Raw genomic sequence first — 15,872 nt, 5'->3', positions numbered from 1 at the left:
TACTGCAAAATGAAGTTAGATTCTGCTTACTCCTGGTAAAAGGTCATTCCAGAATCCATTCTTAGTCCATTAATTTTTTTGATGACTTTTTGCAAGGCCTGGCACAAACACAGAAACTTCCCAGACTCCAGAAAAGACTTCTGGAGCCACTTAAGCTCTGTTAATTGAACAGAGGAGCAGGAACCAAGATGTCTAGAAAGGGTCTGGAAAAGCCACGAATTTGATTCTCTTGTGCAAGCAGCAGACATCAACCTACTGGCACTGGGAAAAGAAGCTACAACAGCAATTAATTTAAAGAAGGATGAGATAAGAAACAAATAGGGAAGAAAGAAAGAAAATAAGAAGCTCTGATTTTGTTCAACGAAAAGGTTAGCTCTGGTTTTAGCAAGAGAAAGGTTAGCTTTTCTATACATGAACTGGTGTAAGAGTCTACAATAGCACTCCACAAGCTGGGTGCAACTCTTCAGTTGAAAATGAAAGAAATTCCCTCCTAATGTAGATACTACAACTGCTGAGTACGTGGAAGAGGAGGCTGAAAAGAAACTCTAGGATGCAACTTGTAACTATCCAGACAGTACCTGTGGGCTGTCCGCACAACTGAATTTGTTTGCTGGTCAAGTATTTCTTCTCAAGAGCAGAAGCAGCTCACAGCAAGAACAGCTTGGATGTTTTTGGCTGGAAAAAGAGTTCTGCTCTTGATCATTACTTAACCTATGGCTGCAATTAGCTGAAAGAAAACTCTGCGTTTAACCCACAGTTATAGTTAGGCCTCCTTACAGCCCTGTGGTAGCGACGGATAACGCGCATCCACGTTCCCTTTCTTTTTGTGTCTATGCTCACAACAACATCTTAGTTTCCAGACAATTGAGCCTTTCTACAAACCTTTCTTTGCTGAAGTTTACATCCAGTAACTCAACTCCAAATTCTACTTGGAAGTAACTGTATCGAAAAGACTGACTTCAGATCTTGCTCTTGAAAATTTCAAAATAGGTTTGAATCAAAATCAGTAATATCTCATTAATCAAACTGTATGCACATTTTAACATATTATATGTAAATCAGGTAAGCTAAAAACCTAAGTTGAACAGATTTTAAAGTCACATGAGTGTACACATGCATATATTTCTAAAGGTATGCAAGATGACAGCGTCATGCCTGAAGATGGTTCATTTTTCACAGAATCACAGAACGACTGAGGTTCGAAGGGAACTCTGGAGGTCACCATGTCCAACTCCCCCTGCTCAGGCAGGGCCACCCAGAGCAGGTTGCCCAGGACCGTGTCCAGATGTCTTTTGGATACCTCCAAGGATGGAGATTGTACAACCTTCCTGGGCAACCTGTGCCAGCGCTCGGTCACCCTCACAGTGAAAAAGTGTTTCCTTATGTTCCGATGGAACCTCCAGTGTTTCTACAGCACTGTATTTTCTAGAGAGCTATACAATTACAGACATTCCAATTGAACTGTCACATGGCAAATTGCTGGTTATCAGCTGCCAGCTGCAAATTCCGTAATGTTATATATCCACATACCTCTTCCAGCTCTCCTGAAGAAACAGGATTATCCTCGTACGTGGGGAAGTGGCACCCTGCTTTACAACTGCAAAACCTGCCAGTCTCCTCACGCGGCTCCACTATTCTGCAGTTTACTTTAGAGCTCTCCATCGCCCTCCCATCTAAAGATTCTTTCATACTGCATTCTAAACAGGGATCTTGGCTCCCTACTGGCAACATCCCAGCCGACTCTTCTTGGGAATCCAATGATGTTTGCGCACTCTTCTCCATTCCAGACTTTTTTAATCTGGGCAGGAATTTTCCAGATTCAAGCTCTGATTTTCCATAATAATGCCCTTCCTTTTCTGCATCTTCTTCCAGAGGTTTGAGATCTGCTTGTGGATCCTCAAATACATCTACTTGAGAAGGGACAGCAATACCTCCCTCATCTTTCTCTGATTCAAATTCTGACTCACTTCCACCACCTGGAGAAAGTTCAGATGCAGAAATTGGGCGAAAGTGAGTCCTTGGAGAAATCCGTATAGCCCTGTACTGCGTTCGATCAACACCACATATCCTGGGGTGTAAAGCCTCACTATCCGAGTCAGAGCACAGAATTGACTTAGGTTTAAAACTAGGGCTGAAAGATGTGATTCCTTCTGGCTCAAACGAACACTCTACATGAAGAACTTGTGAAAATGGATTGTTCAGGTCAAAGGAAGAGAATGAGTATTCAAGCCCTGGTTCTTCGACTTGAAAGTTACCACAAGCTCCCAGTAAGTCTTCATGGAAGATAAAAGAAAACCCCTTATTTAATCCGTTATCTCCACTCTTTGATTGCTCATTCTGTTCAAATGACACAAATGGCCTCCACAATTGCCTGTGACCAGGGGCAAAGCTATTACCTGGAGTCATAAACACATCTGTACCAGCTATTGTCACTACATCAGAAGCTGCGCATTGTAACAAGCTCCCTTTTGAGTGACTAGGTGGCACCACGGCCCATTCTCCATCACTATTAAATGTTTTGAGCTCCCCATACACACCACCGAGTATAAATGAGTTTTCTTTATCCTGGTTAACATCCCAAGGTTTTGATGGTGTAGTATAGTCACCACCATCTACTTTTGATAAATCGTTTGAGACAAAGGCTCTCTTCTCTAAATTCTCCTTTTGACCTTCCCAAAGGTGATACTCTGATCTCTGCACTGCTTTATTGGGCTCCTGGAGGGTTTCAACTTTTGCTTCTGTATCCAAACAGCAGCAATAATTATTTACATCAGTTGAAAACAATTCATCTTCTATTCCTTCTATTTCTACCATCGCTGCAGAATTCCTGTCTGTCATATTTGTCCAAATATCTTTAATAACCCCTGAGCTGTAGCCATCTCCATGTGGACTGCTTTCACTACACCCTTGTGTAGCTTCATAGTCTTTACTTTCTGCTTTTTGTTCTAGCTGAATACCACAGACAGATTCTAGCTTAGATTTTTTCTTGAAAATCAAAGTGGGCATTTCTCCTAAAGTTCTAGCTTGTTGCTGGCAAGTTTCTTCTGGCAAAAAATCTAGAATTTCTTCATCTACATAACTCGAAGACACTCTAGGAACTACATAATTAATATCTTCTGCATTAAATTGCGTGGATTCTTCATATGGAATATTTAAAGTCTCATTGTCTGAACGTGTTTCTTCCGAGTGTGACCATGGACTACAGGTTCTCGTTGAAAGATTGGAACAGTGTTCATTTTCATCAAAGGCACTATTTTTGGTCCATATTAGCAATCTAGACTGTGTTTTCCCAAGAATATTAGCAGTGCTACTAGAATCTGCGTTTTCATTTCCCAAGTTGAGTGTTTCAAAAGAAAATGGTAAAACAGAGTTACTGCATTGCACTTCAAACACTGAAAAACAAGAGTTTATACCAGACCCTTCATTAATATCTGAAAAGAGCTCTTGATTGCCAGCAAGCATGTGTGAATTAAGCATTGTGCTGTCTAAGATGGGGGAGAATCTGATCGGAGAATCTCCTCCAAAACTTTCCCCATCCGCATCACCAGAACTAGAAGATGAACAGCACTCCCAAAATTGAGCTAAATTACTAAGGTCTTGCAAGAACCACCCTTCAGCACCAACAGAGCTGGTCGAATCTGTCCATATTGCACTTTCCCCTTGCAACTCCATTCCATCTAACACTATGCAACATTCTGCCTCAAAATCAGTTTTTTCTTTACTCTTTTGTCGAATCATATTTAAAATCCGACTCTCCCCTTGCATCGTATCTGAGGCACCAGGATCCAACATGGATTGATCAATATCCACTTCATAGAAGTGTGTTAGTTCTGACAGATGAACATCATCTAAGTATTTATCATCCTCTGGTTGAGAACATATTGAGGTCCCAGCGAGGTCAATATCCTCATTTAGAACTGCAGGCATTTCTACAAAGTGACCATCGATGAAAGTACCTGCTGCGAGGTATGTTTTATGAATATTATTGTTGCTAATACAAAGACCATGCACTGATTCAGACAACTCTTCTACAGCCTCTGATGTCACGCCACATATATCTTCTCTGTTGCGGTACGTAGTCTCCAGCTTGCTTTTTCTGCTAAGAGGAACAAAGTACTCTGTAATGGGCTCAGTATACCACAAGGGTTCTTCTTTATATTCCTTTTCATTTCTGCTGTCTAAATACAAATCTTTTCCATCGCTACCGCCAGCTTCTTTTCTTCCTATTTCTTTTAATGGCCTTTTACCTCTTTTGCACAGCTGTTTGATGGACCCGCTGCTACTGCTGCTGCTGCTTCCGCTGTGGACTTTCCTCTCAGCCTTTTCACCAGATTTCACTGAAAGCCTGCTTTGCCCGTTACGCCCCTTTTTACTTCGAACCTCTCTTGTTTTGTGTCTTACTTTAATACACTTCATTGATGCCTTGTATTCACCTTGATTACCACTAGAACTTGAGCCAGCCTCACTGGATCCAGATGACCAGGAGCGAGGACGTATCTTTCCCTCAGACTTATGTCGCACTTGCTTCTTATACAAAACAGGCTTCTCTTCAACAGTGTTGTTACTAAATTTGTTTTCTTTCTCATTTTTACTTTTCTTCTGCTGGGTTCTCTCCTGTACAGTGGCCGATCCTTTATTACTTCTGTCTTTAGTTACTTCACTTTCACTATTGCAGTCCTTTGGAGAAGATGTATCCGTGCTAGTTGGTGGAACAGTGGATGAAGATGAGGAGCTAGAGTAAGAGCATACTTTGGATTTATTCCATACAGTCATAATTTCCTGCAGGCAAACCGGCTTTTCAGAAAGAGGAGGAAATGCTTCATAGTACCTGAAAGAGAAACAAAAAGGTGACATTAAGATCACAGAACTTCAGGCAGGCAGGAAGATTAGAAAGTATTATTAAAACCACATCAAAACACTACTGATCTAATTTGTTCTACATATGTACATGCCACTCAGTGCACTGTTTATTTGAAGGATAATAAAGGCGAGATTAAGGTAAGATTTAGAAGTGCTTATATTAATATATGTTTAAAAATATACTGCCAAGTAAAACAAACCCAGTTTTAAAGACTACTAAACTAGACAGAAATTGTGGATGCTTCAAACAGTGAAGGCCTGACTCCACATTTATTAGATAATGGAGTGATTTACTACAGCCTTCTTAAGCATGTTCATTTAGAGCATAAATGAGGAGGTCCTGACTTTCAGTCAGTTCAGTCCTGAATTTCAGTTTCATAAGTTCTCCTTTGTGAAATGAGACACTGTCTGTTAAGGTCAACATAGTTTGATGTCCAATTATTAAGAAAAAGCTATTGCAAAAAAAAGAAAAAGTTTAGTTCTTGAGAAGCTTTGTGCAACAGGGACAAGATTAAAATACAGTTTTCTGCAACGCCTGAAGTAGTATGTGTTTGACAGTATACTGAATTGCATGTATTTCAATGAAAACCTATTACAAATATTCAGAAGTCAGTTATGTTAAATGAACATTAGCACAATCAGTTCCTTGAAGAACTATCATCCATTTAGCAACATCTGTGCTAAACTGTTGCTACCAATGGTTATTATTAAGAGATACACGAAGCAGTCATATGTCCAAGAGAAGTCAATGACGAAACCCCTGGGTACTTCAGTAACACTGGACTCAGGTACTTGGAAACTAGTACAAAGAGTTTAAGGTTTATAAAGAGTTTAAGGGTTATAAAAGACTTTGTTTTGCATTTCTGCAGCATAAGACAAAGACTTCTAAACTTAGGAAACTGACTCTCTCAGAGTTTAAAATGTCAATTAATGCTGTTTTAAAGGCTTTTAATTTGTCTAGTTGACTTGGTCTTACGGTACAGTTTGAGTTCTTAATATAGTCAAAAGAAAGCAGCCAGGACTGTTCTATCCAGAAATTAAGCTATCCCATGGTACCAAATGCTCATATTTACAGATATAAGATTTACAAAAGAAGATGGAAAGAAAAAAAATGTGTTTTTTAATATCCACAAAACTCCAGATTCCCCACTAAGTTAACTTCACTGTGTTAAAATATGGGAGTAAAAGGAGAAAAGTATCTCAGATAATAATAATAAAAAATGCATACATTTCTACTTGATCCTTTGCTGTGGGAGATAAATCAGTCTCAGGAGACAAAGAGCCTTCTAACTTTTTGTGAATCTTCTCCTCTGTTTTGGAAGAAAATTCCAAATGCTTAACAGAAAAATTCAAAACACCAGTCTATTTAACAGTATTTAATAAAAGCACCAGGATCTATTCCTGTAATAGCAGTAAGTTTCCATAAAACACTGTAAATAACACAATTTATAGTCTGGTTGTTATACATGAAGAAATCACAAGTTACCACCCAAGATTTGAGTCTGCCTCAGTTGTTAAGTCCTGCCAATTTCACCAGCCATGACTGGCAAGCAGCTGTGTGCAACTTCATGGCTAGCGATGCCCCCACTAGGAGACTTCTATTGACTATTCAGTTACTTCATGTCCAAATCCTTCTCTCCTTACTGCACTGCTACATATAAAACAGATTTTTTAAAAAATCAACTATTTAACTACGTATTTTTATGAATGGTTGCATCTAACTTCTCATTTGTTTCATGACAAGGAAGTACCCCTGCAGTAGTTGCTGTGATTTGGGTAGGTGTAAAGGCATACTTCCTGTGTGAGGGGTGACTCTAAAGGTTTCTATTTCTATTAAAATCTGTAAAATACCAAAAAATGCTGTGAGATACATGGTAATTTTACTTCCCCTCCCTCTCCCCCCAAAATAGATGGTCAACATCCCCTTGGCTCAGTAAGAAAGTGTCACAACACAGCACTATGAAATACTAAGAGCTGACTAGTAATTACTGTTTAAAAACAGTAGGCGGGTAAATATTTATCCCTTATTTATTGTTATTTATACTACACACCAAGCATATTAATTTTACTGTATCAAAAGCTGCTGTGATGAACATTCACTGGAGACAGCACAACTTTACATTATGCTCCCTGCCCTAGGCTTGGCAACATCAAGTCCCCATTATCATTCCCCTGAAGTCCAAAAACTTCAACCACGCCTCTCAGTGATGGCTACTTGGATGCCTTTCACAGGCAGAGCTTCTATATAACTGGTCTGAGGTCAGACTACTTTTTAACAAGTGTCAATACCCAAAAGGAACAAACTCTAGACTATTTTGATTTCTTTTGGTGGGGAGGGGGAATGAATGTTCATATCCAGCTATGCCTGCTTTTTTTAGTGAATAATCCTGTTGTGATTTAAACTAAAAAAAGCAGGCATAGCTGGATATGAACAGGTACAGCTTTTCATGAGGAAAACTCCACTTGCGAATGGCTATTTCTTAGCTAAACAAAGCTACTAGTATGGAATTGCTTAAACTATTTGAATGAAATTATTCAAATGTGTTTTAAAATTGCATGGCCTGTATTAAAAGCTACTGAATTAACAGCCCACTCCCCCACCCTCAAGTCTGAGAATGTTTCACAGCTTATGAATACAATATATACGGCCTCGGAAGTTTAAAGGTTTATTCCTCACCTTGCTTACTTTGAAGGTCTTTCAGTCTGGAGCAAAGCTCCTCCACTAACGTTTCAATCCCAGAGCTCTGCAAAACAACAAAACCACAGGGGAAAAGAAAAAGAAAAACATAACTTACTAAAAGAATGTTAATTTTATAGAAACACATCAATGCAGTAAACATATTTCAGCAGACGCGTTTTTCTTTTTGGATGGTGACTATGGATTAAAAAGCCACAAAAATTATTCCTAGCTGCACATTCAGTCCTATAAATACATGAATTAAAGATCAAAATGATCCCATGAAACAGGTACACACATTCACACATTCAAGCGACAAGCCACATCGTTGCAGTATTGTACCTCCAAGGTTTTGCAGCCTCTGCACCCTCATGTTTACTGCACTGTATCACTTTGGATATAGCCAAGAGTCTAATGATAAAAGTTCAAGAATCAACTGGTCACTAAGATGCATTTTAAAAAGCTAAGCTTGACCCTTCTGGCTGCACAATTTATACCTGTGAAAAAGAGACTGGTAAAAGGTTATTGAAAATCAGGAGTGAAGGTGAAAGGAAACCAGCACGAAGACACGTATGTATAAGGTGGTAGAGAGGGAGTGGAAACGCTTCCGCGCTATCTTTATCCAAAGCTTACCCACAGTTTTGCCAGTTTACAGCGCCCAGGTTTTTCTCTTTCTAAACACTGTGTTGTTTGATCAGGAGAGCAGAGGAAAAATAAACCCCTTACTCATCTTCCGTATAAAACCCTATTTTCCTCTCTTATTCCTCCATATAAACCTTAGATACATTCAAGCTTCTTTTTAATTCCATTTCAGTGTTATTCTCACGTTTCTGCTTTTATTATCTGCGTAGACTTGCAAGCAGTTCCAGATAAACCTTCAGCACCAGAACAGCAAAATACCGGAAAGTAAAAACACACACAAAACGGTACAAGATACTACCAGCTGTCTCATAGGAGAAACCCCCATGCTAGCTGATGGAATGGAAGTTGAAGTCCAGTCAGCAAAATACTTAATACAAACATATAGCCTGAAGTGACCATTCTTGCCGGAACGAAAACTAGGTGAGGTAGGTACTGTGTAGATGTTCGTGTTCTTCGTATTTCAATGCTCAGGGATCATGCTTGGAGATTACACTTTGCACTTGCTGTAACTGCTAACAGAAGGCTGGAATCACAGCAAAACACAACAATCTGTAACAAGTGAGGAGGATGAGAAGTCCCCTGAATGTTACCATACAGCTGAGAATGGTAATGAGGGAGAACTGTGCAGCTTCTTGTACGCTATGCAGAGTTTCCTCAATAACAACTCCAGCAGCTTGTCGCCATCATACTTGGAGATTTTGAGACTTACACAAACCTCCTACAAAATTATCTCACCTTCTGAATTTGACATGATCTTGTGAGCATATAGTCATCGAATATGCATTCTCTTCAAAGATAATGTAGATCAAACATCAAGTTACAGAAACACATAAAAAAAGAGTTTGATTTGCTGTGTCACCACAGTGGTATAAAGCTTTCGTTTTCCCAAGATCTAAGAGTTTCTCCTCTTTCCTGATGATTGACTAGAAATTGCTGAGAAATACAAGTATATGTTGGTAAAGCACAAGAAAATATTATGGAAAAGAGAAAACTAATTTATACAGTGAAACTAGCTTGTTTAATCCTCTGTCAGAAACACACACTTGAAAAATCATATACTGAAGCAATGACTTACAGACTAACTTCTAAATTTCAATTAGTTGCAGTCAACTGAGAAAGCAATTCTCTGTTCCTAACTGCATTGCTACACTGAAGTGCTAAATATAAACCTTTATGCCACATACTTAACTGAGGATGACTTAGCAATATTAAACTTTAGAAGGCATCTTCTCTATCAGTAGGTTTACCAACATAACATAAATTGTTTAGAAAGAAGCAATCAGCACAGTGATACGGACAAACCTATGCAGTTCTAATAATTGTCACTTTATGCCTATAGCACTCCAGACTCCCCCCTCGTCCCCCTGAAAGGACAACAGAGGAGGAGCTGGCCTTGGCTTGGCTCAGCTCTCCCAACTCACTAATCGGACACCTGTAGCAAATACTCAAAATCTGAGGAATAGAGATTCACTTCCTTAAATTAATTATCACACCACATCAAAAAAATCCCCCAAACCATCAACAATTAGCTCACCATGACACCGAAGACGTGAAAACTTTAGGAATCAAGCACTTCATTTCCTCCTGTACCATGAAACTAATACTGGAGTCAGCTGACACGCTGCCTGCTGTCCTGCATAGCTCCCTGGTGGAGCTAGTGCTAGCTTTAAAAAGAGGGGGGGAAGGAAGCCACTGTGCAGAATGCCAAGCCTCTAGAGACCACTTGCTCAACCTCTTACTGCAGTATATAAAACCAAGCTGCAGACTTAACGTAACGAATGCCTCAGCAGTTATTTCCTATGTGACAGTGCTGTTCTCAGAGTATGAGATTTAGTTACTGCGTTTTTTCATTGCTGAAGTTAATGCAGTGCAGTTGCAGCAACCCCACTGCCAGAAAGAAAGATATTCCAGGCGCTGGGTTGGTTCAGTAGGACACAATCAGTTAACAGAATTAGGTGATCTGCCTGAAGTGCTTTGCTTATGTTCAAATTTAAAGACAGTCCCAAAAGAGTACAAATCCTGGAGAACCTTAAAAACATTTATCAACCTGGAAGTCTTAGTGCCTAATTATGACTGCTTTTGTAATTCCAACATGGAAGGCTTAAATCTCATGATTATCTGCAAGATTATTTTAACTACTGACCCAGATTTCTACTACCCCTTTTCTCTCATTCAAACTACAAGGGGCAGCATGTCATATTTCAATTCACATTTCTCATCCTATATAGCAAAACTTCCTCCATACCAAACACATTTTATTCTGTTCTACTGGTTCCAACACATTCCTATTTCCTTCCCCTGCTTTAACTTACATTCGGTTCCATCAGAAGTTCTTCTTCCTGGCTTTTCATCAGCTGGCTGAAGCAAGGGAAGGATTACGTAAAGGATAGGTGTAATGTTACTGGCATAAGAGTGGCCGTGCTAACAGATAAATTAAGCTTCTGAACTCACCCAGCATGAACAAGAACAGCCAATCTGACTGCTGGAGTTACACGACCCCAGTAGCCAATGTCTTCCTAACAGACCAACACAACTCTATTCAGAGCCAACTTAATGTAGTTCTGCGTAATGAAGAATGAGAGCAATTAAAACCCAGCAAAGCTTACAGACATTTTTATATATATATGAAATTTGGGGGGGGGGGGAGGTGTTGTTTAAAAAAACCCAACACCACTATACATGCGCATATATATATATATGTAATACTAAATCTTAAGTCAAAGATCTTTTTAATGTGCTCTACTTTGGAAGTAGAGCAGTCACAGATGACAAGTGGTAACTCACTAGCTTAAAGCAACCTGGCTGCCTTTGTACATTCACACCCCTGTGCAGCTGCAGAAAATGTTCCCAGAAGATATCAAATCCAGTTACTTATGAAGTATTTCTCTATGTGTTAAATGATCAGTGTAATTGTGAACCATGGAAAGAAAACAGCATTATGTACACCAAATTCAAATCCACTAAAAACTGTTGCCTACGTTAGCAGTGGGCACTGGCTTCTTTCTATGTTCAAGAGTTTTTAGTAAGAAGCTGTGAAACATGAGCTCCTCTCAGATTCCTGACAAATCTCTTTAATTCTTGTTGACATTTATCTCTGCTAGGTTACTTCTGAGTGTTGCAAACAAGCACCGTGCAGTCACCAACTAGGAGATTTAACAAGTTACTCCTGAATTTGATCACAGATATTTGTGCACCACTATTATTTGACACAATTATTCTATGGAACTGCGGCTATAATGGTCAGCAAAACTGTTCTGTTCTGCTGAGCTTTCACCACTTCCCATCACCCAGTAATGATGTCTAGTTATGGCTCTCTACTTCCAGACAAAAAATGCCATGCAGATGTATACCCTGTTCTGCAGATCTGCACATACACAAGAGCCAAAAGTTCTGGACAAAAGAAAAGAAAACAAAGTTCTGACAGCCAGAACTTAGAATCTGACCTACCATAAATACATCCACAGAAACAGAACAACTGTATCAAATTATACCACTCAAAGGGAAGGGTTGTTTTGGGGGGTTTTGTTTTGGCTTTGGGTGTTTCTTTTTTTTGCTTCTAGCTTAACGTAAGCTTCCTCCAGAAGCTCTGAACTGTGTAGTTAAATATGGCTTGTTACTTCAGGCCTGTAAGCTATGAGGAAATATCCATGTTCCTCTAAGCTTTTTGAAAAGACAAAAGCATTACACTTAATTTTAACAATTAAAATAACCACTCATGTGCTTTCAGGCTTCTCAGAGCTTTCTAGCTTATACTTTTAAACCAAATCCTTGTTTCACTTTCCCAGATGTACAGACTTGAAGTTGGAAAGGACCTCTGGAGATCATCTAGTCCAAAGCCCTGCTACAGCAGGATCAGCAGGAGCAGCACACAGACACTCCATTCACAGAATACAAGTACAAACAATCTACTAATTTAGTAGTAAATCAATAAGTAAATCAATATATTTATACTTCCAATTCATTCTTTTAACAGGTCATAGGACTCTCCAGACAGAGATGGTACCCCGGCTGCAGTGTACCAGGACTGTTTTCTTGGCATGCAGCCTGTCACCAAGAGCAGGATTAGGTAGCTGTTCTGTATGAATCAGCTGTTAAGCCACGTGAACTGAATAAGGCATAAAATGTGATTCACTGCAACCACACATCTATTTCTATATTTTGTAGGATGATGAGAGCTAGATAAAAGTCTAAGTTTTAGTTTTCTAACATTTTGATACAGTATAATTTATGTGATTACAAGTAGTCTCAAAAGAGTATTTGTATGTATTTTGACCCTTCAGTAGTGAGAACACAGTTAAATCTTTATCTTTTCACTGGAATACGTAATGATTTGCAACGAAGAATTGGACCGGTCAGAAAAACAAATGCTGATTATTATCTTCTCTTTTGGGGCTTATGAATACTTGATCTCAGTAATCTTCAACAGATCTGCAACCTCAGAATATCGATTTCCAAGCAGACAAACTGACCTGGTAACACAAAAATCCAAGCAACCTCAATTAAAACGAGAGCATTAGTTCTCCAACAAGGAGACAGAAGTGACTTCCTTGCAACTCCCTTATTCCTGTGTTCTGTATTAAAACCGTATTAGGAAGGGTAAGTCACATACCTAGGATCAGGGTCAGCTTTCAGAGCTGTAATTCACCACTTCACACCACACACTCTAAAGGTCCATGTTACTTACTAATTCTAGATAAAAGAGGTCAACTACCAGTTCAAACTGATTTAAAATGAACACGCTATACCTAAATGTGAGTTACCAGAGCAGCTAACCCGACTTCTGTTATTTAAAACTTAATTCTTGTAGCTCCCTCCCATAGCAGGCTACATTGAGGTGAAAGTCATTTCCCCCAAGGAAGTATAATTGCTCTCTAGAAACTATTCTTCTGGATTATTATTCATCAGTTATAAGAAAACAAGTTGACTTCAAAGCCATTTTCATGGCCATACTTGTGTATCTGAAAGACTGTGACACCTTCTCCCTCCAATACATGCATATGCATTCTTTCTGCCTCAGACTTACTGGAGAAGCTGTAGGTGAGAGAATTGCCTTACCCCATTTTGCTCTCATCATCACTGGGAGAACATGCAAGGTGAAACAACTTTCAGTCACACCGAACACCTACTTTCAGCCTCCAATACAAAATGATCTATACTACGGGAGATACTTACATACAAGAAGTACAAGGTAAGCATTCATTCACTTTTACTGGCTTGATGTAAATTGAAAAACAAATGCCCAAATAATTGCTAAGAAGCAACTTCTGTGTAGACTGAGCTCCCATAAAGAACTTCTCTAGTTAATTATATACTTCCTCTGTATCAAGAAAACTTACACAAAAATTAGAATAATTAAACCTTTTGTCAACTTCCACTAAAATTATTATTATACTCAGGGTAGCACCTTCAGTAACCTGACAAATCAGACACGTGGCACTATGAATATCTATTTAAAAGCCAAAGTCATAAGAAAAGAGGAATTGATTTATTGCACTTACTTTTTTCTGTGATAGTTACCTTAGCAAGACATTCACTTCAATTTTCTACTTGGCATCTAAAGTTATAAAGCACGGGCTAATACAGTTTGCCAAAATCAGTATCATATATAGCTTACTCAGTGTATGAATGGAGAAAGAAGGAAAACTTTGAAGGCAATGGATTTGATAATACAGAGCCAACACAAGTTCTCCTGAACCAAGGAAGAAGCTCTTCACAGTGAGGGTGGTGAGGCACTGGAATAGGTTGCCCAAGGAAGCTGTGAATGCTCCATCCCTGGTGCTGTTCAAGGCCAGGTTGGACAGAGCCTTGGGCGACATAGTTTAGTGTGTCGTGTCCCTGCCCATGGCAGGGGGGTTGGAACTAGATGATCTTAAGGTCCTTTCCAACCCTAACTATTCTATGATTCTATAATACAGATTATATTATCACAGACAAAACAATGAGTGGTTGGAAATAATAAAACCCTGTGGTGCCTTTGTACAGAAGCAGCTGAGTGACACCAGTCCTGCCTTGATTTTGTTCTTCAAAACACACATCTTGTCTGAAATTCTCCTTAGCTCCTGGAAAATTTTTAAGTCCTTTCCTCAATAATGCTGTGCTTTCTAGCAACAACTAGTGTATCCCCTTCCAGAAGGCCAACGGGATACAAACCAGCAGACAGACAAAACCCATCATTTTTGTGAAGTGTTCTGGTATTTCCTGGAAAAATATCTGAACAATCATCCTCAGACACACAGAATTGCTATGACTGAGCTAGTCAGGGTATGTGCTTCAAGAAGCATTCTGGTTGGTTTGGACCTTTAACTTCTATTTTTTTGCTATGATAAATTTAAACTTTTCAACAGCAACTTCAGCATTTCATCTTTCTGATTTAAGACGGTGCTTACACAACTTGCTTTGTTCTTGTGCTGTCCTTTATCTCTACATTAACAGTACTCACCCTAGCACTTTGCTACTCTCCTTACAGGGCTTTTTGAGTAACACTTTTCACCTTTTTTAGAAAATAAAAGAACATTGGGCACTTTCTTTAGACATCTCTTGTTCATGTCACTTCTAGTTACATGAATACACGCAAGTTAAATCACTTACAAACCATTTAATGTTTACTACCTGATTCCTTGGGACCCCAGTGTAGTTGTCAGAGTGTATTACCTAATTAATACTGGCTTAGATTAGAGAAGTAGAAATAAAGCAGTGATTAAAATGGTATTTAAATAATCTAGTTAACCTGGCATCCTATGTAAGGAGAGACGAGACATGGTCCCTGCGCAATGAACTCCACAGACAGCATAATCTTTGGAGCCTACAATAGTTGGCTGGAACAACCCATCAATAACAACATGCTCAGACATGGAATCATAACCAATTGATTAATTTGGCCTGATTAGGAGCTTATTTCTTCAAACAAGGTTTCTGTGCAGAACTGTAGCAACTGCATGGAAATTTGACAGTTCTGCACTTGGCGTAACAACAATGACAAATGCTAATAAATTTTCAACAGAACCTTATTTTAGACACATCTCAAATTTGTGTGGAGAGCAGGTACATTGGAGAGTAGGACTGTAACTTCACATTTTTACACATGCTGTTCACTAGAGCCACACTTGTTCCACCAAGCGCTCCCATATGATAACACAGCTATCAAAAGGGTCATATTCCTCCCTCCTAATTCAAAGCAAGCACAGCCAATGCTCCCAATAACAGCACATGACACCTGACTACATTTCAAAGGAATGACTGTTAGGGAGTTTCACCAATTATGCTTCAGTGCTAGTCCAAGCAGCACGTTCTCAGAACAGCAGGATGGAAGGCACTGCTTGCTTTTGTCCAAAGTGTTCAAGCAGCACTCTTCAAAATTCTCTTCATCAGCGACTGTAGTGACAGGACAAAGGAGAATGGGTTTAAACTTAAACAGGGGAAATTCAGGTTGGATATAACGAAGAAGTTCTTCACAGTGAGGGTGGTGAGGAACTGGAATGGGTTGCCCAAAGAAGTGGTAAATGCTCCATCCCTGGCAGTGTTCAAAGTCAGGTTGGACAGAGCCTTGGGCGACGTGGTCTAGTGTGTGGTATCCCTACCCATGGCAGGGGGAGTTGGAACTAGATGATCTTAAGGTCCTTTCCAACCCAAACTACTCTATGATTCTATGAAAATTCATTATGGTATCTATCAACCAGGACTAGTTTTTACTCTA

The 15,872-nt window shown here is 39.3% G+C and overlaps 1 protein-coding gene across 1 annotated transcript in view; it reads right to left on the bottom strand.

The window, feature by feature from the left end:
• The window catches only part of KIAA0232 (KIAA0232 ortholog), a 48,830-nt gene that overhangs the window by 11,215 nt on the left and 21,743 nt on the right, over positions 1-15,872 (bottom strand). The window contains 3 exon segments of the mRNA XM_010015809.1: positions 1,527-4,828; positions 6,089-6,170; positions 7,538-7,604. Of these exon segments, the coding sequence (XP_010014111.1) occupies positions 1,527-4,828; positions 6,089-6,170; positions 7,538-7,604 (3,451 nt within the window).

Source organism: Nestor notabilis, unplaced genomic scaffold, assembly GCF_000696875.1.
Source record: "Nestor notabilis isolate BGI_N333 unplaced genomic scaffold, ASM69687v1 scaffold2236, whole genome shotgun sequence".
NCBI lineage: Eukaryota > Metazoa > Chordata > Aves > Psittaciformes > Psittacidae > Nestor > Nestor notabilis.
The sequence above is the reverse complement of the archived record's forward strand: the minus strand, read 5'-3'. Positions and strand labels throughout refer to the sequence as shown.